The following is a 27,932-nucleotide window of genomic DNA, read 5'->3' on the forward strand; positions in this document are numbered from 1 at the left end:
TCCTTTTCCTTCACTCTCACCGAAGTTCTGGCATAAATCTTCTCTGTACAGCTTACAAACGTGTTTGTAAATATGTTCCATTCATATACCTATATAAAATAAGAGTTTTGTCTGTGCATTACTCATAATTTAAAAAGGATGGTATTTCTGTATCAGTCGTGCCCACAGTAACAAGGAAATGCACTTTTTACTTTTCCGTAATTTCCGTCCGTCTGTCTGTATGTATGTACGAGGATTGGGGCAAAAGTCATGGCAACAATTTTTTTTTCTTGTAGATATGTGAACGGATCACAAACGTATATGTGTCGTGTGGAAATTCTGCAGACATAGTGTGTATGCAGAACAACAGATGGCTCTGTGATAACTGGTAGTAGCGCAGCAAGGGCTGTGAAATAAGTCAGTTGGTGAGTGTCGTGCGAAATGGATGTAACCTGTGTTGAGCAGAGCCCTTACATCAAAATAGCCGTTCTCCGAGGGAGAAATGCGATGGAATGTCGCAGTGAATTAGTGGAAGCCCTCGGGAATAATGCCCTACCATACCGCACAGTAGCACGGTGGGTAGGAAAGTTTCAGCAAGGACGTGTATCAACCAGTGATGAGCAACGTTCGGGACGACCTGTCAGTGTGCGGACTGACGTGGCACGTGCTGTCATCGAGCAGCTCCTGGATGAAGACAGAGGACGAACGCTACTGGAGTTAGAGAGAGCAAGTAGTATCGAGAAAGGCACTGTCCACAGGATATTGCGTAATGAACTGCAACTGCGCAAAATCGCAACGCGGTGGGTATCGCATGCACTGACAGAAGTTCAAAGGTGGGTGCGCTATGCAATATGTTCTGACCACTTTGCACGCTGGCAACAGGACGGTGATCAATTCTTGTCACGAATAATCGCCATCGATGAATTTTGGGCCAGGGTATACGAACCAGAACTGAAACGTCAGTCCGCGGAGTGGCGACATGCTGGATCACCAAGGAGGCAGAAGGTCCGTCAGAATACTTCCCCAATCAAATTGATGGTGATCGTCGCGTATGACGTCAGGGGTGTCATTGTTTGCCACTTTGTTCCAAATGGCAGAACAGTGACCACACAATACTAAAGGGACTTCCTGGTGCAACAGATACGACGTGGCATTCGGGAGAAACGTCCGGATCTTGTGAACAGTGCAATAATCCTGCACAACAATGCAAAACCACATAAAGCAGAGTGTATAGGGCAGCTACTGCGAAGTTGGGGATGGGAAGAATTGGAGCACCCCACCGTACTCTCCCGACATTTCGCCCTGTGACTTTGATCTCATTCAAAATATTACGTGGTAGGCGGTTTGCAACACGAGAGGACAATGCTAATGCTGTGTGTCAACAGGTGACCCGATTCACACATGGTGCGGCAAATGCTGAGGCAGATGGTATTCAGCACCTCCCACATCGCTGGCAGCGTGGTGTCAGTAGCAGAGGACTACTTTGAGCGCCCTGATGCCCAGGTTTGTCATGTCAACATTATGTGTACTGTGTTGTCATTCTTTTGCACCAGGAAGGCCATACTGCCCTGTATACTACCGTAACAAATTAGTGTGTTACGATATTTCAGTGCTATTCATAGTCCACACATGTAGTTAAGACCTTGTCCTTTCGTCTGTATATGTCACATTTTCCAACCGGACTGGTTTCTTCAAGGGAAAAAAAGTAGTTGCCATGACTTTTGCCCCAACCCTCGTATGTATGTATGTATGTACACGCATCACGAGAAAACGGCTGAAGAGAATTTAATGAAAATAGGTATGCAAAGTCAGGGAATAAGTCGCTAAAATCTAGGCGATAAATAATTTTATTCACGCTGACTGAAATGGTAGTTTAGGGGAAGGCCTAAAATTTAATTTTCAAATATTTATGTTATTAGTGGTCGTGACGATGATTATGATGATGATGCTTGTTGTTTTAAGGGGCCTAACATCGAAGGTCATCGGCCCCTATTGGAACAAGATGGACAACATGATAGATGATAGTTAAAATTTTAAAATTTATTCACTGACTAGAGTTAAAAAAATGGTGAAGAAGAAGAATGAATATGAGATTAAAACAATCAGTGGATCTAATTCGCAATGCCTTATTATCTAATAAAATAAGAGGAAATACAGGAAACAAAGGAATAAGGCATTGCCTGGAAGTACAGATATATATATCATTTACATTAGACGTAAAAATAACACATTAAAAAACGCAACACAAACTAAAACTAGGTCAATGGGATAAAAGTGCAATGAACACAAATACACCAGGACAAAGGACATCATTACACACGATAAAAAAGACCACTATCCCTCATAAAGCGGATGACGAGGTCTGCTGACTGCTCGTCATCTCGCAGGATAAGGGAGATTGTACTCGGGAGGTTAAGACTACGGCGCAGAACGACCAGGTCCACACACTCCGTAAAGAGGTGTACTACAGTAAGACAATCGCCGCAAGTACACACCGGAGGGGGTTCTCCTTCAATAGATGGGAGTGAGTCAGGATACCGTGGCCAATCCGAAAACGACATAATACCACTTCTTCCCCCCGCGAAGCCCGAAGGGAAGTCCTCCATACCTTCGTTGTTCCTTTTATCGCTCTCAGCTTATTTGGAAGTGTAATGGCCTGCCACTCCATCTCCCAATGGGATATAACCAGACGTCTCAGCTGAATGCGAATATCACTTGCTGGAACCTTGAAAGGCAACGGGGTCAGTGTAACTGCCTCCTTGGCAGCCTTATCTGATAACTCGTTTCCCTCTACACCCATGTGGCTTGGAAGCCACAAAAACGAAATTCTGGTGCCGACATCCGAACACCCGGCCAGCAGGTCCTGGACCCGCTGCATCAGAGGGTGCCAAGGGAAACAGGTATCAATTACTTTGTAGTGAGCTCAAGGAGTCAGTACACAGGAAAAAGTGTCGGCTCTCATCAAACAGTGCGTACCCCAGAGCTTCACAGTTGGCATAGAGCTCCGCTGTATACACACTACTTCGGGGACAGCAAAAAGAAACCTATCACTGTCGACAACAAATGCACAACCCACTTTCGTGTCTGTTTTCCAGCCATCTGTGTAAACGACGACTGAACCTGGATACCAGCCAACAACGGACAGGAAGAGCCTCCGATAAATCGAAGGATCCATGTTTCTCTTCGGGCCAGTGTGAAGATCCAGGAGTATTTCAGGTCGTCGCACTACCCATGGAGGTACCCCACTTGGTTGTCTGACAAGGCTAGGAACCGAGGTACATGAAACAATCTGTGACTGCTATCCAAGCGTATTCCAACCGGCCGCGTTGCTCGAAGACAAGCAGCGTACAGCCGACTGTTTCCATTGTTGAATACGCAAGGACAGCTTGGATGAAGTGGCATCTGTCGCAAATTTGCAGCATACGATAGAAGCATTTGCTGGCATCTCAGGTGTAAAGGCAGAACACCAGACTCAGCAAGCAGGCTAGCGATGGGGCTTGTACAAAAAGCTCCCGTCGCCAGCCTAACCCCGCTGTGGTGGATGCTGTTCAGCTTCGCAAGGACACTTGGTCTTGCTGAACCATATGCTGCACTGCCGTAGTCTAGCTGTGATAAAATATGTCCCTAGGAATCATAGCAGCACCGTGCAGTAGCCCCCCAATTAGTGCTGCTAAGAAACTTCATGATATTCAGCTTCTTAGTGCATTGCACCTTTAACTGCCGCATATGTGGCTCCCACGATAATTTGCTATCAAAAAGGAGCCCAAGAAATCGGTAAGTGTCAACTACAGGAATAGCTACATTTCCTAAATTAAGTTCAGGAGGAGGGTGCAGAGAACATTGATGACAAAAGTGGACAACAAAAGTCTTTGTGGTGGAAAACCGAACTCCATGTTCGAAGATCCACTGCTCCACTCTCCTAATAGCTTACTGTAACTGTCGCTGTGCGACTGCCATATTACGCGAGCTATAGTGCAGCACAAAATCGTCCACATAGAGCGACGGTATGACTGCTGAACCAGCAGCAGCGACAATACCGTTTATGGCAATCGCAAACAGAGTGACACTAAGAACCGATCCCTGTGGGACTCCATTTTCCTGAACGTGGTATTGCGAATATATCCTCCCTACTTGGACACGGAATAGATGGAGAGACAAGAAATTCGCAATAAATACCGGCAAGTTATCTCGGAATCTCCACTGATGCAGGACTGAAAGGATACCATATCGCCAGGTGGTGTCATAGGCCTTTTCTAAGTCAAAGAAAACAGCTACCAAATGCTGTTTGTGGAGAAACGCATCCTGGATAGAGCTCTCCAGGCATACCAAGTGGTCAGTGGTCGAGCGGGTGACTCGAAAACCATACTGGTACTCGGACAAGAGTCCTTGTTTCTCCAGACACCACACAAGTCGGCGATTTACCATCCTTACAAATAGCTTACAAAGGCAGTTTGTAAGACAAATCTGTCTGTAACTTCCTGCATACTTAGGATCTTTGTCAGGCTTGAGGACTGGAATAACTATGCCCTCTCACCACAGAGACGGAAAATCACCCTCTATCCAGATTCGGTTGAACACACAAAGGAGATATAATAGACTATCCTCACTAGGGTGTTTCAACATCTGGTTATGGATATTGTCTGGTCCAGGAGACGTGTCCTTGAAAAGCGCTAAGGCACTGCGGAGTTCCCACTCCGTAAAAGGCACGTTATAGTCCTCTGAAGCTTCAGTGGCAAAACTGAGGTGACGGCGTTCTGCCTCCCGCTTCAGAGCGAGGAAATCACGATGATAATTCTCAGAGCAGACACATCCGCGAAGTGGCGAACTAGATGGTTAGCAATCGAGAGCGGTTCAATGACGATATTGCCTGCAATGGAAATTCCCGGTACAGAAGATGATCTTGGATACCCGAAATATGTCGAAGTTTAGTCCACACTTGAGATGGAGTATGTGACATCATAGACGACACATATCTCTCCCATGAAGCTTTCTTACTTTGGTGAATAAGAACTCGCGCCTTAGCGCGGAGTTTCTTAAATGTTACCAAGTTGGCCACAGTACGCTGCCTACGATAACGTTTATGGGCACGACGACGTTCTTTGATAGCTGCTGCAATTTCTTCGTTCCACCAAGGAATGAGTTTTCGGCGAGGACTCCCCGAGGAGGACGGGATGGACCCCTCAGCAGCAGCAAGAATAACTCGGGTGATGTAAGTTATTTCGGCGCCGACGTTCCGCTTGATATCGTCGTTAAGGACAGTTAGTGATGTGTGCTGTGGCCAATCAGCATGTTTAAGAATCCATGAAGGGAGAGCCTCGACGGATTTTTGTTTCAACAAAGTAAGGATGATGGGAAAATGGTCACCGTCACAGAGATGATCGTGTGTACTCCACCGGAACAGCGGAACCAATGTTCGGCTGCATAGACTTACGTCTAATGTTTTCAGCTCTCTTCCCCGGGGCAAGGCAGTGAGATGATGGGTGTTAAAAATGCCCAATAAGAGGAAGGGAGGTGGAAGCTGATCTATAAGATCAGTGACATCATTTGTATTAAGAGGCTGGCCTGGTGGAAAATAAACATTACACGCTGTTGCTATGACAAGCAGCGGAACGCGAACAGCTACTGCCTCCAGTGGGGTTGTTAATGGGACCTCTTTGCTGTAGATATAAGAACGGACAACAATGCCATCGCCACCGAAAGTCCGGTGAACATAATGTCGTTCTGTCGAGTATAGTTGGAAAAAATCTCAAGACCGTCTGAATGACCTGGTCTGAAGTTTGTCTCCTGAATACAGACTATACTTGCTGCGTACTCACTAATGAGCTGGCGTAGCTCAGCAAGATGCCTGTCATAACCGTTACAATTCCACTGTAACAGTGCCATAGTGTGAGTGTGGACTTCTGAGGTTTAGGTTAGAAGCAGCGTAATGCTACCTAACCTACACTCCCATCCCCATCCGAAGATGGAGATAAGTGCTCCATGAGCATCAACTCGTCACCAGATGAGGTGATGCATGCCTTGAATTTCTTCGACGTAGTCCGGGGAGCGCACAGGTTTGAAAACCCACTGGCGCAGAATCGTGCCCTCCAGGTGGAGAGCGTGAGGCCCCATTTGCAGGAGATGTTGAAGAACGCCTGGTAAGGGCGCTCTTCTTCCCCGCCGTCAATTCTTGTTTAGATGGGCTGGGAGGTGATTTCCCAGGCCTTGTCGACGATGCCGCTTCCGCCGGCTTAGGCGCGGCTTTCACCGACCTCGTGGGGGAAGGAGACGTTGTCTTCTTCCCCTTCTGTGCCAGCGTAGGTTTCTTAGCCAGCACAGGCTTATTGGTGGTCGAAGGTCGGGACGGACCCACCTTCAAGCTCGTTCTCTTTGCGGCGTTGCTCACAGGAGCAACTGCCACCTTGGGCGCAGCGATCTTCTTGGAAGGTGTTTCAATAGAAAATGACGAACCTGGGAGAGACAGTGCTATCATCCTGAAGTCTAGTGTCTTGGCCGGTGCATTCAGAGAATTAAACTTATGGCGCACTTCCTGGTAGGAAAAAAGATCCAGGGTCTTGATCTCCTGGATCATCTTCTCACTCAGATAGGTCGGACAGTTTCGATCTCAAGGAGAATGAAGACCAGAGCAGTTAGAGAACTTGTACGGAGGTTTCCACTCCTCCGCGCCGTGAACTACCTTCCCACATGTACCACACACAGACTGATTCGAACGAGATACCATGTGTCCGAATCTCTGACATTGATAGCACCACATAGGCCTCAAATCGCAACAATAGGTTGTTACCTCGACTTTCTCTGGCAACACTGACAATTTGAAGGAGACTATGAATGCATCCGTGGTAACGTCTTCACCGTTGACTTTGCGCATAATGCGCCGGACGTGTGCCACGCCATGGTGCTTCACGTCTTCCATCAATTCATTGTTAGTGTTCAGAATAAGATCACGGTGGAAAATAACTCCACGAACCAGATTCAAGGTTTTCTGCTCTTCCACTCTGACAGGGATGTCGCCAAAGTGGTCGCACTTAAGCAACTGATCGGCTTGGAGCACAGTGCTTTTTCAGAAGCAAACCACCATTGCGCATTTTCTTTAGATCCTCAAGTTCACCGTATACACCTTCGATGTGTCAACTGAAAAGTATCTATTTAACCAGCGTGACATCGTGCCCATCAGTTCTGGTAGCAACAAGGAACCTAGGGAAGCTGGAACCCAGACTAATACGCTGTGCTTGTTTCCAAGGGGTTGCCCCCTTAGGGAATCAAAAGTTAAAGACTTGGGTAGCGAACTACCCGAGGAGGCAGGCGGAAGTTGTTTCAACGCCATGCCCGAAATCATCCTCCCCGAATGCCACCCACTCCGATTAGGGGTCTCTGTAGCCAAACCAAGCAGCCAAGGCAATACCCACCTGGTCATAGCCGGTTCTGCCCGGGGTCCGATGTTGGACGATGCCTAATAAGGGAGGACTGAGGCAGTGAGAACTAGGACTCCCTTCCTCCAGTCTCCCGCAATAGCATGTACCCCACAGCGTGTACAGAGCACTAAATATAGGTAAAAATAAATAAAAACAATTAATAAGAATATGTTGTTCTGGCATTCGGCTGTGCGGAGACCTGTGTTGTCAGGCGGAAACTACTGCCCGGGTACACGATACTCCCACCCGTCGCTTCCTGGGTGGTTACTGACACGGACTCTCGAGCATAGTCGCACAAATAGGAGCCCCACCGCCGAGCAACACGCACATCAAAAATTTTGAAATGGTCCACAACTAACCCTCAAAAAACCCCCTCGTGTGTGCTTCTACAATTGTAGGGGGCTAACCTTGGTTACCCTCTTCAATTGAAGATCCTCTTCGCGGTGAGGGGGACTAGTAGCTCCTTTCTTGTGATGCCGAATGGAGCCCTATTGGGTAACCATTCGGCATACAAGGAGGAGGAAGCTAAAGCACCGCCCAACCCTAAGGTGTAACGCGACCCGTGCCGATGGGGTGCATGGCACATGGGAGATGTGTCTTGAACGGAGCCTTCGAGATACTTGGCGACCTCTCGAAGTAAGTAGCCTTACCCAGGTATGCGGGGCTCTGCCTGGGCGGACATATATTTCCCTAGCTACTCGTGGGACCTACATGAGTTCCGTAGCCACCCATAAACCGGAGAGCTCTTCTGGGGCCTCCGAGAGAAATACCAGCACAACAACAACCGAAGGGGACTCTTCGGAGATACCCTCGGACAGTACGACTTCAACAGTTAGAGGGCTCACTCAAGAGGTGGGCAATCTGCAGGTGAAGAAGAAGAAGAAACAGCGCTCTGGCGCTGAAAAGAGGAGGTACAAGAAGGCCTTAAAGGCCCGGGAGCAGGCCAAAGAAGGCCTAACTCCTGGGGCTGAGGGGACTTCTACTACCACAACAGCGACAACAGTGGAGGGATCCAATGGGCACAAGAGGCGGGACCCTGAAAAGGGCTCTGCTTCTAGGGCACAGAGGACCCCACCCACTAAGATGCCAGCGGGGAAACGACTTCTGTCGGGGGCAACCCCAGAAGAAGATCGGCAGACCCGCAAGAGACCCAAAGTGGAGTACGCCAGGATAGCTAAAGCTGGGATCAGGATGGCCATAGTACCTGTGGGATATCCTGACCAGCAGCTATCCGAGAAACAGGTGGAAGCTGTGGAAGAGGCTATCACCAATCTGATAGACGAGCTTCCGGAGCAGGGGCCCATTAAGCCTCAGTTCCTGGACTGCTATCTGTCAAGGGGTGCGGCCGTCATCATAGCGGAGAACAATGAAACTGTAGCATGGCTTTCTAGCCTTGTTACAGATATACAACCGTGGGAAGGAGCCAGGCTCACAATTGTGGGCATGGACAAACTCCTTTCCTACAAGAGAGTCATGGTCTGGATACCAGGACAACCAAAGGACAATAACGTCCTTTTGGGAAGAATGGCACGCCAGAACCATGGCTTAAATCCCGCCAGCTGGAGGGTCTACGACCGCAAGGAGGAGAAGAGAGGCGTCCGCCTCGTGGTCAGCATGGACTCCAGGGATGTGGAGAAAGTGGTGGGGAAGAAGATCTTCTGCGGGGTGCATGTGGCTACCTTCACATTAGGGGAGGGCAAGCGTGACAAGCAGAGGACCAACCCCACCACAGATAAAACCGAGACCAGCAGGGGCGAAGAGCTGGAGCCCGGACAGGAACCGGGGCCAGCCAAACCCCAGGATCCATCGCGGGAGACGGAGCTGCAAGTTCCGGAGACCGCATAAGGTAAAGTATTCTATGAAAGTAAAGAATGATTACTTTCATACAAGCAAATATACAACATTGTATAGCGGCCTCTAGGGTACTTAATAGAAGTATCCAGAAAGGCGGGTTTTCGGTCGCCCTGATACAAGAACCCTGGCTTAGACAGGGACATATCATGGGACTAAATTGTGCAGGTTTCACTCTATTCAGTGGAATAGCAGAGGAGAAGCCTAGAGCATGTATACTAGTTAAGGATCATAACGCTTGGGCTATACCGGGTCTCATTACTAGAGACCTAGTAGCAGTCCTAATGAGATATGAAGAGGGCGGACAGCCAAGAGACTTGGTTGTCTGTTCTGCATATTTCCCAGGAGACTCTGAATCTCCACCCCCGCCGGAGGAGTTCAAGAGACTGGTGATATACTGTAGGAAACAAGGATTAAACCTCGTAGTAGGATGTGATGCCAATGCTCATCATAGCATTTGGGGAAGTAAAAATACAAACCGAAGGGGAGAGCACCTCATAGAATTTCTATGTACAACTGATCTTGAGATCATGAATATTGGTGATACCCCTACCTTCATTAATAATAGGAGCGAAGGGATCATAGATCTTACCCTGGGTTCCATGGGAATCATGCAGGAATTTAAAGACTGGAAGGTCTCTCTGGAGCCTTCCTTGTCAGATCATAGACACATTGTGTTTTATATAGAGGGCTCCATCGAGATCCCGTCTTACAGAAACCCTAGACGAACCGATTGGATATCTTTTAGGGAGGACGTGAGGAGGGGACTGGAGGGAGGACCCTCAAATATAATTAAAAACAAAGAGGAGCTGGAGCTCAGTGTGAGTTTTCTCACACGGACACTGGTTACCTCTTATGAATTAAACTGCCCTATTGTTAAGGCAAAAAGAGTAACAGGAAGCTTCAAGTGGAACAGTTATCTTGAACACCTGAGGAGAAACACACGAAGGCTCTGGAATAAATACAGGGAACTTCAGGATCAAGAAAGCCTAGATTCTTACAAAGAATCTCAAAGAAGGTACAAGTCAGAAGTCAAGAAGGCTTCTAGGAAATCTTGGAGACAATTTTGTGACTCCATTGAAAGTCAACATGAAGCGGCAAGGCTTCATAAAATTTTAACCTTGGATAGAAGGGCAAGGCTGGGCTCATTGGAGACTCCTTCTGGTGGATACACATCCACAGAGGGGGAGACCCTGAGCTTACTGCTTGATGCCCACTTTCCAGGTTCGGTAATCACGAATAGTGAGGTAGAATCGAGCGGATCCTTCAGACCCGATAAAAGTGGCTGGAGGGAAGCCGCAGAGATTGTTACCCCAAGAAGGGTTAAGTGGGCATTAGAATCCTTTGCCCCTTACAAAAGCCCAGGTGTGGATGGGATCTTCCCGGCGCTTCTTCAGGAGGCGGGGGGGGGTCCTTATACCATACCTGGTCAGAATCTTTAGAGCCTGTCTCACTATGGGGTACGTGTACTCCTTGTGGCGTCAGGCGAAGGTGGTATTTATACCTAAACCCGGAAGGTCTTCATATACTAGACCTAAGGATTATAGACCCATTAGTCTAACGTCTTTTCTACTTAAGACCTTGGAAAGACTGGTGGATAGACATATCAGGGAGAAAGTATTAAGAGACTTTCCCCTGCATTCTCATCAACATGCATATCAACCAGGGAAGTCGGTTGAGACGGCACTACACCAGCTGGTTTCTAGGCTGGAGAGTGCCTTGGATCAGCAACAACTTGCTATGGTTGTATTCCTAGATATAGAAGGGGCCTTTAACTATACATCTTTGGGCTCCATAGAACGTAGTCTAGAGAGAAGAGGAGTGAGCAGTATGCTCATAAAATGGATTATGGCCTCACTGCAGGGCCGTCAAGTTCTGTTTACTCTCAACGCTGTAATGTTGAGAGCTAATATAGACAGGGGGTGTCCACAGGGAGGAGTATTATCACCAACATTATGGTGTCTGGTAGTGGATGAACTACTTACCAGGTTAAATGTTGGAGGAATATACGCCCAAGGCTATGCAGACGACATAAGCCTGATGGCGGTAGGAAATTTCCCCAGTACGGTTTCCGAACTCGTACAGAGCTCTCTACGTAGGGTGGAAAGATGGTGTCACGAGACAGACTTGTCGGTTAATCCCGATAAGACGGAGCTCGTGGTATTTACCAGGAGGAGGAGGCTAGACGGACTGTCAGAGCCTTTCCTATTCGGAAAAAAATTAGTTAAGACAACCTCGGTTAAGTACCTAGGGGTAATCCTTGAGGCAAGACTGAGTTGGAAGAAACATATAGATCATAAGGTGGATAAGGCTCGCAAGATTATGTGGGCCTGTCGCAGGGCCGTCGGGAAGACTTGGGGCCTAAGACCTAGGGTGGTCCAGTGGCTCTATATCTCCATTGTACGGCCCACGATCACCTATGCATCTATAGTCTGGTGGCCAGGCTCAGAGAGTAAAACTGTGAGCACCAAGTTAAACAGTGTCCAAAGACTTGCGTGTCTAGGAATAACAGGGGCACTGGATACTACACCATTATGTGCAATGGAGGCCATCCTAGGTTTTCCCCCCTTACATTTATATGTTAAGGTAATAGCGGGAATGAGTGCCTATCGCCTTTGGTCACTCGGAGGATGGTCCTTCAAAAACCCGAATAGAGGTCATGCCTCTATTCTTACAAGGCTTCACCAGACTTGCCCTATGACAATGATGATCGGGGATCTGATGAAGCCTAGCTTTAATTTGAATTATAAATTCACAGTGGTGATACCCACAAGGGAGGAGTGGGCCGCGGACGCTGGGGCCCGTCTTAAGTCTGGGGGCTGTACATGGTACACAGATGGCTCGCGGACGGAGGCGGGCACAGGCGCCGGGGTCTGGGGGCCTAAGACAAGGCTCTCCCTTCCTATGGGTAAATATGCTACTGTTTTCCAGGCTGAAGTATACGCAATACTAGCCTGTGCTTTAAATATATGGAAAATGCCTGGACACAGAAGACACATCACTATTTGTAGTGATAGCCAGGCAGCCTAAAAGCACTATGTGCAGTTAAAACAACATCAAAACTGGTATGGGAATGCCAAAGGATGTTACATCAGCTGTGTGAGCTTAGCTCAGTTACCCTATTATGGGTTCCTGGGCACACAGGTATCAGTGGAAATGAAGAAGCTGACAAACTAGCGAAACAGGGCTCAATGGGTTCCTTCATAGGACCAGAGCCCTTCCTGGGAGTGTCACTCCGAAGTGTGAGACTGGCAATATCCCAATGGATAAACCAGTCTCACCTAGATATTTGGAAGAGGTTAACCATAGCAAGACAGGCACGTGAACTTATCAAAGGGCCTAGTCAAAGCTATAAAAAGGTCCTAATGAATTTGAATAGGACCAGAATGAGAATGGTAGTTGGACTGTTAACAGGCCACAATACCTTACAGAGACACCTACACATCATGAAAATCACCCACGATCCGATGTGTAGAAGATGCGGTAAGGAGGAGGAGACCTCCGCGCATGTGTTATGTCAGTGCGAGGCTTTTGCAGGCACTAGACATCGATACCTGGGCTCACATTTTGTGAGCCTGGAGGACATCAGGAACGCCAAAATCCGGACACTGGTATCCTTTATAGGAGCACTAGGTCTGGACTAGGCAAACCCGTTCAAGGGGCACAAAGGGTCTTCATAGACCTACGTGTGGAGCTCTGCGAAAACAGGGCTCACCCATCTCTTATCTATCTATCTATCTAACCCTCAAAAAAACAATAAAAAATAAAGAGGGAACCATGGCAACATGACCCTTTTAGTTGCCTTCTACGACAGGCAGGGATTACCTGTGAATGTATTCAGCCCCTCCCATCCACAGGAGGTCCAACACATTATACCAAACCACGATCCATGTCCGCACCTAGATCGCCCCTTTTAGTCACCTCTTAAGACGGGCAGGGGATACCGCGGGTGTATTCTACATGTGCGTCCCAAACCCGCAGGGGGTATTAGTGGTCGTATCTTAACAAAAATCGGTATACAAAGTCGGGGAATAAGTTGCTATAATCTAGGCCATAAATAATTTTACTCACGCTGAGTGAAATGGTAGTTTAGACGTAGGCCTAAAATTTAATTCCCAAATAATTATGTTATTAGTGGTCGTATCGATAAATACTACACAACTAAAGTAGTATTATATTTCCAAACATTTATGTCTTATACATTGTTACCATACCGGCTATGATCAGAGATATTCATGAATTTGGATTTTTGTTACTAAGTCCTTTTCAGCGCCGAGTCACAAGAAAATGGATAAACAGAATTTAATGAAAATCGGTATGTAAAGTCAGAGAATAAGGAACTACAGTCTACATTACAAAAATTTTTATAAAACGCCCTAATATCACAGAGTTGGAAGAAAACTACATGTGAAGGCCTACAATATAGAAAGATGATATAATTGATCAACAATAACATTACATTGACCATTGTTTGTTGTGATGTGCTTTGTCTTCTGTTGCCACTCATCTCTGATAGATAGGATTACTGCTGCGTACCGAGTATTTTTTTTTAATTTGCCTTAAGACGCATCGACACAGTTAGATCTTATGGCAACGATGGGATAGAAAAGGGCTATGAGTGTGAAGGAAGCGGCATTGGCCTTAATTAAGGTAACCCCAGCATTTGCCTGGTGTGAAAATGGGAAACCACAGAGTATCATCTTCAGGGCTGCTGACAGTGGGGTTCAAATCCACTCTCTCCCGGATGCAAGCTCACAGCTGCGCGCCCCTAACTACATGGCCAACTCACCCAATTGTACGGAGTGTAGAAGTCTGTCTAAATACTGGTGGGAAGTAGCTGGGGAGTTAGGTAACTTTCTTCTTTAGCATGCCCTTCCTCTGTTTCATAAATTTTCCGATGCTACTGTTACGTAACACACTGGTTCATTATAGCATTTGAGCTATTCTATCCCTACTCTGAGGCACTGCTTGGAATGAGAAGTGTGCATATTTAATGGAATAATGGCAGAGGAGTGTTAACGGCTGTCTGCGGCCTGGTCATACCAGCTCTAGAATTCGGACCATTAGATTGGCACCGTAGTACTGTTTATTAAAGTGAGAAAATGTGCAGTTTTTCATTTGATCAAATATTTTATATGATAACATTGCTTTTAATCGCTACATTCCTACTGACGTTTTTGTAATGACCTATGTTGACTTCAGTTAGGAAAACCCCTTTGAGTCTTTCCGAGAATCCTGTAGCAAAGGACGGGTATATCAGCTAGTATTTTATAGTGTTCTACACTTCATAATAATAATAATAATAATAATAATAATAATAATAATAATAATAATAATAATAATATTTGCTTTACATCCCACTAACTACTTTTACAGTTTTTGGAGATGGCAAGGTGCTGGAATTTAGTCCCGCAGGAGTTCTTTTAAGTGCCAGCAAATCTACCAACATAACGCTGACTTATTTGAGTACCTTCAAATACCACTGGACTGAGCCAAGGTTAAACCTGCCAACTTGGGGTCAGAAAGTCAGCGCCTCAATCATCTGAGCTACTCGGCCCAGCACTTTCTATTTTTGATATCAAACGGTGCACTTGGTACTAGTACTGTTACGTCCATTAACTGTTTACAATTTATTATCTCAACCAAAAAATAATGCAATAAATGTTTTTGTCCTTTTTTTCAGCCCAGCCACATCTAGTGATCTTTCTACTATTCTTCTTTCTAAACCAAGTGTTACTCACAATCATTCCATGTCTCTCACAAAAATCAATCAATTTATCTCCCTCACTGCTTCTTTCTCCATATCCAAATAGACCAATCACTTCTTCTTTACCAATTCTGTCATTTCCAACCTGTGCATTGAGGTCTCCCATGACTGTAACTTCCACATCGGTGATTACTTTGAGTATCTCCAAGAATTTCTCTACATTTTCCTCACTGTTACCAGCTTGGGGTGCATAAACTTGGATGTAATCTTTCACTCCTCCTTCCGTCCTTAGATGTACTCTGATTACTTCACTGACGTAGTCTACCCTATCCATATTTTCATCCAGGATTTTGTTAACAATCACTCCTACTCCATTCTTTGCTTCACCTCCTGCACTCCAGTATAGGGTGTAACCCCTACTCATCCCGTTCACTCCCTTTCCCCTCCACTTGACCTCACTCAATCCCATTGTTGCAACGTTCTTCCTCTCCATAAAATCAATCAACCAACTCTTCTGCTTTTTCTGTCAGATCATGACATTTATTATTCCCACCTTCATAATACTGTTCTTATAACCCACATAACCTTGCTGATAGAAATGTATTTTACTTTAAAAACATACAAAAATCGTAATTGTGAGAGGTTCATTGTATTTTTATTCTAAAGACGACATGAAATGAAATCGCATATGAATTTTAGTGTCAGGAGTGTCCGAGGACATGTTCGGCTCAGCTTTTGATTTGACTCCCGTAGGCAACCTGCACGTCGTGATGAAGATGAAATGATGAGGATGACACATTCACCCAGCCCCAGTGCCAGCGAAATTAATCAATGATGGTTAAAATTCCCGACCCTGCCGGGAATTGAACCCGGGACCCCTGTGACCAAAGGCCAGCATGCTAACCATTTAGTCATGGAAAAGAAGACATAAGAGAGTCATATGCCCTCACTTCATATGAGCACTGTGAAAAGGTTTGGAATTTAATGCAGGCTTTTGGCACGCAATCTAGTGATTAGAAATTGTATACTACCACCTCTCCTACTCTGCCAGCCAACATTCTAACGGCAATTTTTTTAAACTAACGGGACTAGAGCCGGCTAACAACGGTATCAGACCATATACTGTACACTTGACGTGATCGTGAGAGGTTCATTGGGTTTTTTTTTTTTTAAAGAACACATAATCTATAACCGGTATCAATTTCAGCTGTTGAAACCTTCCCGTTTTCTCAATATCGCTGTGAATGACAGACAAAACTAGGTATTTTATACATAGTGTTGAGAATCCTGTCTCTCACTCAAGTTCCAACGCAATATGTTAAATTAATTTAGCCATTTATCAAGTCAAATGTTTCTTTCTTTTACTGAGGAATTTGTCCACACACACAGACACCCAACCCCCTGCCCCTCCCCAGTTTAGGAGCTACTGACCTACATAAATAGCCTACAAGTCATACATCAGCTTTCCTCTTCATACAGACCTCCCCATACACGTACATTAATACAGAATCATATTTACAACACTTTCGAGTACAGTATACAATTCCAACTTAACTCACCTTTTTCTTGGTCTTTGTAAGAACAGAGTCGATAGTCTCATCTCCATTAATTGTATTTAAATCAATTCTTACATATGGATCACTGCAAAACAAAAGACAATACAATTAAACTCTGAATCATTCACATACAAATTTTACATACCACTGGGCTAAATGATGATATATTAATCAATGCTTTCAATCTTTCAGGCTCAATTTACTAATGGACATTTTAGAGGAACACATCTTAACAAAGAAATAAGATATTACATGGGCTTTGGAAAATGGCAAAATGACCAGTGTTGCCAACTTATATTTTCAAGATCCGCTAAATACTACTAAAAATCCGCTAAAATTCCGCCAAGAAATCTGATCTCAAATAATGAGCAATAAAAATGAGCAATAATAAGAATAGTAATAAATATCTGCACTCACCTGATCTGGAATTAACCCTCTGCCTGCGAGCTAAAACTTGTACGCGTTTTTGTGCCGGGTGCAAACTAGGTGAATCTCCTACCTCAAGGGCCACACACAGAACAGGCCAGTTCATTAAACGGTCTTCCTTCATATCATAAATATAAATGCTACTCTCTCACAGTTTCATTATCTGTCGTCATTCGTCAACTAAGAGAAGTACCCTTTCCCCACGCATTATTAATTTATGATACCATGATCTCTTAACATCAAATCCAAATAACATGTTTTCCCCAAGTGACTGCTAGCTCATGATAAGAAATACAGAATAGCTTGGAGACAGACTGGAGTACAAATTTTGAATAAACGTAAAATGGATAAAACCCTAAATTCCACTATAATAAATCTAGAATTCCGCCAAAAAATCCACTGTCCACTAAATGATATATATTTCTCCGCTGACAGTCTTCTAATTCCACAAAATTTAGCGGAAAATCCGCTAAGTTGGCAACACTGAAAATGACAAAGGCTCTCAAGTTCATTTACACTATGCAAAGTATTTTTAAGGATCAGGTTATTATTCATTATATCTATAATTCATCATTATCTTCCATGGATCATAGAATGGGTTACTTCAGTCGCATCCTAGTTCGTGAGGTATGGGCAACGGCTGAACTACATGTAGATAGGGTAGCATCCTATTACAAAAAAGTTTACCAAGCTCAGAATGTTTTAGACAAACCTCAGAGCTTGCAGACTAAATGCTGAAAGGTATAACAGTCTTTTAATGAAGATGAATGTATGAATTAATTTTCTTGCTTAGCTTCATCACAAGTATTTCTCCTCATTAACAGAGTTAACAGGGATTTACTAAACACCCCTGATGGATGACTCACGTGTAACAGATGGTACAAACTGCTCATTGGTCATTTGTTTTACTGTATTTAGATACACTTAGTTGAAAGATAAATATGAATATGAATATAAATATGAATGTTAATTTTCTTTTATTACAAAATAACTACCAAAAATGAGAAAAACTGCAATACTCAACTATTGCTGGGTCTCAGTAAGTCAATGTCGAACGTATCCAACTGCCAATTTCCTAAGCGAGAGTTAACAAAAACAAGTTTTTCCATACTGTTTGCAGGGAGATATTTTTAAAAGGAAGGGGAAAATGTGCCTTTCACGTCAAAGTCAGCTATACAAATGCTTTTTTTTTTAAATCATTGCAAGGATGAGTTCCTTCGAAAAATCTCTGAAAAGATTTTAAAGTAAGCATGTATTGTGATGGAGGGGAGGGTAGGAGCTTATGAAGAATGTAAAGTATTGCACAACCTTCAGAAGTACTATTTAACATACAAAGAAGAAGTAGGCACACAAATAATACATAATAATAATAATAATAATAATAATAATAATAATAATAATAATAATAATAATAATAATAATAATAATAATAATAATAATAATAATATTGGTTTCATGCCCCAGTAACTACATTCTGCCAGTTTTCAGAGACACTGAAGTGTCAGGATTTTGTCCCACAGGAGTTGTTTTACGTGCCAGAAATCTACTGTCATGAGGCTGACGTATTTAAGTACCTTCAAATACCACCGGACTGAGGCAGGATCGAACCTGCCAAGTTGGGGTCAGAAGGCCAACACCTCTATCATAGTGTAAGAAATATGTTATGGGACAAAGATGTGCCAATGGAAGCAAAGGATGCTATGTACAAGATGTATTACGTACCCATAACAACTTACGGAGCAGAAACTTGGACAATTACAAAGAAGGATGAGAGTCGAATACAGGCAGCCGAAATGAAATTCTTGAGGAGTATGATACAGAAGAGTAGAGACAAAAAAAGGAATGAGAAAATCCAGGAAGAAATTGGAGTGGAAAAAATGAATGATAGAATAGAGAAGAGCCGACTAAGATGGTTTGGGCACATAAAGCGAATGAGCGACGAAAGAATGCCAAAAAAGGTGATGGAAATGCAAATCCAAGGAAGGAGAGGCCGTGGACGACCACAATTGAGATGGAAGGATACCATCCAACGCAGCATTATAGAAAGAAACCTGGACTGGGACACAGTGTTGGAGGAGGAGTGGTGGAAAGACCGAAGAAAGTGGAGAGGAACCATATTTACCCCTACCCGGCTACAGCTGGATAAAGGGAAATGATGATGATGATGAATAATAAGAAGAAGAAGAAGAACAACAACAACAACAACAACAACAACAACAATAATAATAATAATAATAATAATAATAATAATAATAATAATAATAATGATAGTAATAATAATGATAATAATAATCATAATAATCATAATAACAATCCCGTGGTGTTTACCTGTTCCCCTATCGGACGCGTCCCAGGTGACGGATAGGGAGGCTCACCAGACTTGTCTGGGGGGTGTGAGGGAAATAAAATACCTTTCCCGAACCTAAAACAGGCACAGCCAGAAAACATATTCAGGCAACACGTTAGCAAAACATCAGCTGTCTGTATGGACTAACAACCCGCACGATGAGAGTGAATCCGTACTCAATGACTCGTTCATCTCAGGCTCAATACCTTCCACTAAAATCCAACCACAAACATAGCATGATGGAAACAAGCAACAGAGCGACTACTTCAGTCCTGAACTGACAACAGCGAAGGTAAACCTAGTCACTCGGATTCTGGGTGACCAGGACATCATACTGGGAAGAGTCTGAGCTTCCCAAAACTCCTCAAACCCAAGAAGACACAGTTCACTGGTACACTTAACGTACAGACACTAACCAAAACAGGAAACTCAAGACACTGACGGATACCTGTGACAGATTCAGAATCCTCATACTTAAATTTACTTATTCGGGACAAATATGGCAAGTTCCCTATAGGAATCAACATCTACATCCTCATACTTGCAGAACAAGAAACGCGATTTCACTATTCTGATCTTTTCGACTCCTGTGGATATTGCATATACAAGGGAAAACCTGCAATTAAAGTACCAAAGAGCAACCTACATATGTTGGGAACTGGATTCCTAGTACATAACAGTATTCAAAACCCTGTGATAGATTTCACATCACCCTCGGAACGCCTCTTCGTACTCACATTTAAATGCACCAACAAGGCCTACACAATAGTGAACGCACACGCTCCGGTCAACAATGAACCTGATAAAAACAAAGTTGAGAAATTCTGGTCACATCTGGAACGAGAACTTACGAAGATCCCTCAGCATCATCTCAAGATTCTCCTTGGAGATTTTAATGTCACACAAACTGATAGAGAGCGAGAACACAGGCATATCATCGGAGATTTCTCAGCACAAAGAAAGACTAACGCCAATGGCCATCGTTTAATCAATGTATGTGGAATGGCCAATCTCCAGTTTATGTCCACACATTTTAAGCAACCACCAAGAAAAATGACTACATGGAAATCACCAATCAATCACATTGGTGAATATCAGATTGACCCTGTAGCAATTGCTCGAAAAAACTTTCCCCGGAAATTAAGAACGTGAGAGTACACAAGGGTTATGTGGAGTCCGACCATCATCTCTCACAAATCAAAATTCAATTCAGACCCAATTGAAAAAATTATCAAAAACCTAAAATCCCCCAGAGTGACCCGGAATATCTGAAAAAACATGCACAAGAGTTTGCACAATCATTACAAACTACAAACATGGGACACACTTCTTGAGACCATCCAAGTATCGTCAAGAAAACTCGGCCAATGCCCACGGAAACGGAAACACAGGTGGTGGATCTCTGACTGTGACAAAGCTCTGGAAACACGTATTCAAGACTGGAAGAATTGGCAAAGCCATCAAACGCCAGAGAATTGGAAGATATTTTCCAGAAGCGAACGTCCGAAATACTCAGACGAATTAAAACGCATATACCACCTCAAAAGATTAGAAGAAATTGATGACGACTTCAAATGAACCAACACACGGAATTTCTACAGAATAGGGAAGAACTGAGCAACTACAAGCCACCCACTCTTTGTTTTCGTCACCCTGATGGGACACTGGAGACCAACACAAAGGCCAACTGTTAAATCCTGAAGCAGCACTTTGAGAAGTTACACAATGGAGAAACTGTAATTCCACATACCTGTACCAAACCCAAATTCAGTTCCACCTACACATGATGAGGTACGAAGTATCATATTAAATCTAAAAAACAATAAAGCACCAGGAGAAGACGGTGTAATCGCCGAGATACTCAAGATTGGAGGTGAACTCCTGATTGACTGACTACAAGCCATCATTGCAAATATATGGAAGAATGGAGTCATATCTGCAGACTGGAAAACTGCCTTGATCCACCCACTGCACAAAAAGGGCAACAAGATGGATCCAAATAACTACCGAGGCATCTCACTTCCACCAATTGCATACAAAGTACTTCCACGTACCCTCCTTACTAGATTGGAACACCAGACAGAACACAAGATCGGTGAATACCAGGCGAGCTTCCGACTACAACGATCATGCATGGAACAGATCTGGAACCTGAAGATGATTCTCCAACATTGCCAGTCAAACTGTACAGTATTCATTTTCGGAGATTTTTTTTAAAAATACGACTCTGTTGTTCGTGACACCCTGTTTAATGCACTCCGCGAATATGGAGTTGACAACAAAACAACCATGTTAAGTCAACAAACATTGACAAACAACCTCTTAAGTGCAATTCATGGGTGAAATATCTGAACCTTTTGAAATTAGAACAGGTGTTAGACAAGTTGATGGGCTGTCCCCACTCCTGTTCAACCTAGTACTAGACAAGGTCATTAAAGCTTGGGTGGGAGACAGAAGTATATGGAATCCATATGGGAACAACAGCTAAACAGAACATAAAATGCCTTGCTTTTGCTGACGATCTAGTAATAATTACCCGAACTCCTGAGGAAGCCAGCATGACATCAAGAAGCTTCATGAGATTGCAGTCAAAACTGGCCTCCACATTTCTTACGAGAAAACACAGTATATGGACTCCAAGAACTCAAACTTGGTGCCACTCATGACCCAATATGGCAGCATCACACAAGTAAAACAGTAAAAGTAATTAGGTGAAGTTACTGGGAGCACTGGCAACGAAAGAGAAGCCAACAAAAACTGCACTGAAAAATTACATGAAGCCTATACAATCACCTGGAACGTTTACAACAAGAAATCACTTTCCACCAAAGCCAAACTCCAAAACTACAACACTGTTGTTCTCCCAGAGGCACTCTACGCAACTGAAACATCATCATTAAACATCAACATTAGAGATATTGAGAAAATTGAACAACAGATACTGAGGAAATATTCAGACCCAAGTTTGAAGATGGCACTTGGATACAAAAAAGCTTGGAGGAACTCTATCCATTGATTGAGCGATTCTCTTCACTTACAAGGAAAAGACTTATGAAATTCTAGGGCATTTAGCATGTTCCTTTGAAGGTGGTAAGGAATGGTAAGGATCCACTATATTATAACAGAGAAGTAAAGAGACTAAGAAGGAGGGTGCAGGTTGGAACGAAATAGAAATGGTTATGGAAGTAAGGAGAAATTGAAGGAACTTACTAGGAAATTGAATCTAGCAAAGAAGGCAGCTAAGGATAAAATGATGGCAAGCATAATTGGCGGTCATACAAATTTTAGTGAAAAGTGGAAGAGTATGTATAGGTACTTCAAAGGCAGAAACAGGTTCAAAGAAGGACATTCCAGGAATCATAATCATAATCATAATAAATCTTTCAACCACTACATTTGGGATTCATTCACACAGACTATCAAATATTCATATGATGTGCCTTTAGACATCCTTTTAGTCAGGCCGTCAACCTCTGCCTGCCCCTCCTCTTTAGCTCATTACCTTAATAAACAATAGTTTTTAAGTTTGTATGCATGTTTTTTTAGATAATTTTAGAAAAGCTATGTCTTAGTACATTTGTATTGTTTTCACCTAAGCAGGGACACTTGTAGCTAATTATGTTTGTATAAAAATAAAACTTGTACTACTAACTGAAGAAATTGCTTAAGGCAATAAATATATAGTATCAATAAGGTGGAATAAATAAATATCTCGAACATCCAACTATTGTGTGCTCATAATCCTAGGAGAATGTAGACAGTGCTAAAATGTGTAGAGGGATGTTATTCACTTATCTAGATAATCTATTTTGTAGCGCTCCCATGGGTCGTTAAAGTGATTATTATGTTAACCTTGTTCTGTAACAATAAATTCAACATTTGTTATTACTGTACATAGTTTCAGAACAATTAAACAACTTCTTAATTCCCTGCATTAATTTTATGTTAATAACTCCTACGTCCACTTGTATCTACATGTAGACCCACAATCTGGCGTGACCTACTCACGGCAGGTCATTACACCAAATGAGAAATCTGGCAATCACTTAACAGATTTCAGAGTAGTGTAGGGAGATGTAGAGTGAATTTACATAAATAGGGATACTTACAGGGTTCAGATCCCTGCCAGTATGGGGGGAAACAGATAATGTTACACCTGCATACCTGTGAACTGTGCTCATACTCTTCCACAATGCAAGAGTTAATGGTAGGCTGTGACACTGCTATGAAAGTGGCCCATTTCTGGGCGAAGATCATCTTATATGAGACATTTTATTTATTTTTAATTTATTATTGTAAGAATCCTTTACAGCATTGTACATTATTGTTTTGGACTCAAGTAAATAACAAATAAATGGTTATATTAGGCTGCACATAATCAGTTGCACAAATAGAATGTATCGGACAAAACTCTACCTAAATAAACCCTCAAAATGAGCTGAACTTAGCAAATAAAAGTACTACACAATCTGAAAATGAATGAAGGGTCTTGTTCATTTCATCCACTGAAATGTTAATCCAAGTAAACCAAAAATTACATGTTTTACATTACCTTGCACCAAATATATCCTTTTTGGCTAATTGATGTCCTGCTATAACACGTAACCTGACTCTGCTAGTTGTTTCATCCACCTACAACAAAAATATACCAATTTTACTCCAGTCAGTCAGTCAGTCAATCAATCAATCAATCAATCAATCAATCAAATCACCACCAATCTGCATTTAGGGCAGTAGCCCAGGTGGCAGATGCCCTATCTGTCTAGAACAGCATCAAGGACCATTATAAAGATTATCCAAAGTTTGTGACAAAGTGAATTAGGAAAAATATAAAACTATTTAAGAAAAATTAGCTATCAACAGACAACGGACCCAAGATAACTCGTAGAAAAAGCTGAAAAGTTGAACACACAGGATTATTAATACTAAATCACGCTATCTAAAGTTTATCTCTACCAGATAAACAACTTAATAAATTCTTGGAATAGAATCCTAAAGTATCTAATTAAACTATGAAACAAAAAAGCTCACAAATGACTAAAATCAACCCACGATTAAAATTATGCAACTAAAAAAAGTTACTGGTAACAAAAATGTTGTAAATATAACGCTGACAATTTACATGTCTACATAACTTACATAATAATACACTGCTCAGAATTTAAAAATGATGGTATTTCTGTATTGATGGTGTCCATAGTAAGAAGGAAATGCAATTTTTAATTTTCTGTTTTTTGTGTGTGTGTGTTTGTGTGTGTGTGTGTGTGGCGCACACACGTGTGAATTTGGGGAATCAGACACTACAGTTTAGGCTATACATTTTATTCACACCGGGTGAAATGATAGTTTAGGGAAATGTCTAAAATTTTATTCCGAAGTATCTATGTCAAAGTTTCTATCGATAAATACTACATATAACAAAAGTTAGAGACTACAATTTCTGATAATTTTTGTCTTATGCGGTTTTGGTATAGAATCTCAAGGATAATTTAATAAAACCACCCATTCAAAACTTTCCATATTTAATATGGTTTGAATCTACATGAATTTATGTAGATTTATCTGGTCAGGTACATGTTTCCCCCATTATTTGGGATCTTCAGCCTGTAGACAACCTTTAGGTCAAGGTTTGGGACCTTTTTAACCATATATAGTGTAATATACGAACGTTAATAATCTCTTAAGACTAACATGCCAGGATAATATTTTTAAAATGTGAACAAAACATAACTGTGGGTAACATAAATTAATGGTGTTTTAACACAATTAAAACTTGTCGGTCCTGTTCTATCCAACTTAAAAATATGTCCAAAACTAAAACGGATCTTCTTCCTCTATCATTAGTCTTGGGTAAAGAGGATATTACATACCGGGGTTCATTTGACCCACCTATATCATTTCATGTTCTTGACGTACTGTAACTAATGTCAGAATGGGTTGTCAACCACAAGTGAAGATTTTTTTTTTTTTTTTTGCTATGGGCTTTACGCGCACCGACACAGAAAGGTCTTACAGCGACGATGGGATAGGAAAGGCCTAGGAGTTGGAAGGAAGCGGCCGTGGCCTTAATTAAGGTACAGCCCCAGCATTTGCCTGGTGTGAAAATGGGAAACCACAGAAAACTATTTTCAGAGCTGCCGATAGTGGGATTCGAACCTACTATCTCCCGGATGCAAGCTAACAGCCGCGCGCAAGTGAAGATTTAGAACAGATTGTTAATTGTAGGCTGGTCAAGATTGTTGTGAATGAAAATATAAATTTAAATTAACGGTGTTTTTTTACACAGTTAAAACTTCTCCATCCTATTCTATTTAACTTTAAAATATGTTCAAAACTAAAATGGATCTTCTTCCTCTATCATAAGTCTTGAGAAAAGAGGATATTGATACTGGGGCTTATTTGACCCATATATTTCATTTTCATGTTCTTGATGTAACTAATGTTGAAATGTGTTGTAAAACATTAGTGGAGATTTAAAACCAAATGTTATATATAGACTGATCAAGAACGTTGTTGTGAATGAAACTCCAAGCGTCTTGACTTCGGGTCTTATGTAACGACAAAGAATTGTGAAGAGTACAATATTAGGCTCTTCCTTAGTTTTGGGCTGCTGCTTACTTGAGAAGGAACATCCTAGACACTTGATACAGTCTTGTATGAATATCATTCCCGTTGATGTGTTGCTTGGTCTTTGGGAGGGATCTTAAGATTATCTGTAATGAAGTAAAAAAGAAATTTTAATTAACAAATTAGAGCACGTGTTGTGACAAAATGTATTAAACTAACACCTCATAACTGTAAAATGACTTACTTGTCCAATTCATACTAGGTGGATCTGTCTGTTCCGGCAGTGCCTGTCTTATTAACATTTCTACTCCTGGTGTTGTATTGGTGCGGTAATGGAGGGGCGGGGCATGGAGGGATATTGGGGGTAGGCTGGTTTATGGGCGTATGTGCTATTGCTGGAGGGAAGTTTCTAGGCGCAATATGGGCAGGCTTAACATCTGGCATGGTGGAGATGAAGCATTTGAGTGTGGAGATTTAAATAATTGAGGGATGATTCGATTTGAATTCACAATATTAATTAATCTAGGTGTGTTCATCGAAAGGGGGGTAGCAGCCTTTCGGTAGTTGCAAGGGCGGCAGTCTAGATGATTGACTGATACGGCCTTGTAATAATACTCAACATGGCTTAGCTGTGTTGATACTGCTACACGGCTGAAAGCAACGGGAAACTACAGCCGTAACTACCTCCCGAGAGGACATACACCTCTCTCTGTATGAATGATGTACTGATGATGGCTTCCTCCCGGGTAAAATATTCCGGAGGTAAACTAGTCCCCCATTCGGATCTCCGGGTGGGGACTACACGAGAGGGGGCGATCATCAGGAAGATGGATACTGACATTCTGCGAGTCGGAGCATGGAATGTTAGAAGTTTGAATCGTTGTGGTAGGTTAGAGAATCTGAAAAGGGAGATGGATAGGCTAAAGTTAGATGTAGTTGGTATAAGTGAAGTACGTTGGCAGGAAGAACAGAATTTTTGGTCAGGCGACTACCGAATTATCAACACGAAATCAAACAGGGGAAATGCAGGAGTTGGTGTAATAATGAATAAGAAAATAGGGCAGCGGGTAAGCTACTACGACCAGCATAGTGAAAGAATTATTGTCGTCAAGATAGACACCAAACCAATGCCCACCACAATAGTTCAGGTCTATATGCCTACTAGTTCAGCGGATGATGAAGAAATTGAAAGAATATATGAGGAGATAGAAGATTTAATACAATATGTAAAAGGTGATGAGAATCTAATTGTGATGGGAGACTGGAATGCAGTGGTAGGCCAAGGAAGAGAAGGTAGTACAGTAGGAGAATTTGGATTGGGACAAAGGAACGAAAGAGGAAGTCAGCTGGTTGAATTCTGCATTGATCATAATTTAGTCCTTGCCAATACTTGGTTCAAACACCACAAACGACGGCTGTATACGTGGACGAGACCTGGAGACACTGGAAGGTATCAAATAGACTTCATTATGATTAGGCAGAGATTCAGAAACCAGGTGTTGGATTGCAAAACTTTCCCAGGAGCAGACGTGGACTCTGACCACAACTTGTTGGTCATGAAATGCCATCTGAAGTTGAAGAAATTGAAGAAAGGAAAGAATGCAAAAAGATGGGATCTAGACAAGTTGAAAGAAAAGAGTGTGAGGGATTGTTTCAAGGAACATGTTGCACAAGGTCTAAATGAAAAGGCTGAAGGAAACACAATAGAGGAAGAGTGGAGAGTCATGAAAAATGAAGTCAGTAGGGCTGCTGAAGAAATGTTAGGAAGGAAGAAAAGATCAACTAAGAATCAGTGGATGACTCAGGAGATACTAGACCTGATTGATGAACGACGAAAATACAAGAATGCTAGAAATTAAGAGGGCAGAAAAGAATACAGGCGATTAAAGAATCAAGTAGATAGAAAGTGCAAGGTAGCTAAGGAAGAATGGCTGAAGGAGAAGTGCAAGAATGTCGAAGGCTGTATGATCCTGGGAAAGGTAGATGCTGCATAGAGGAAAATCAAGGAAACCTTTGGAGAAAGGAAATCTAGGTGCATGAATATTAAAAGCTCAGATGGAAAGCCACTTCTAGGGAAAGAAGACAAA

At 42.7% G+C, this 27,932-nt stretch overlaps 1 protein-coding gene across 3 annotated transcripts in view; it reads right to left on the reverse strand.

Annotated features, from left to right (window-relative positions):
* Window positions 1–27,932, reverse strand: part of Nedd4 (E3 ubiquitin-protein ligase Nedd4) — a 592,743-nt gene that overhangs the window by 351,554 nt on the left and 213,257 nt on the right. For all 3 annotated transcript variants that reach the window (XM_067159509.2, XM_067159503.2, XM_067159516.2), the window contains exons 2-3: window positions 23,831–23,910; window positions 16,509–16,590 (exon numbers count right to left, since the gene is read on the reverse strand). In XM_067159509.2, coding sequence (XP_067015610.1) covers window positions 16,509–16,590; window positions 23,831–23,910 — 162 coding nt within the window. The remainder of the gene's footprint in view (window positions 1–16,508; window positions 16,591–23,830; window positions 23,911–27,932) is intronic.

Source organism: Anabrus simplex, chromosome 1, assembly GCF_040414725.1.
Source record: "Anabrus simplex isolate iqAnaSimp1 chromosome 1, ASM4041472v1, whole genome shotgun sequence".
NCBI lineage: Eukaryota > Metazoa > Arthropoda > Insecta > Orthoptera > Tettigoniidae > Anabrus > Anabrus simplex.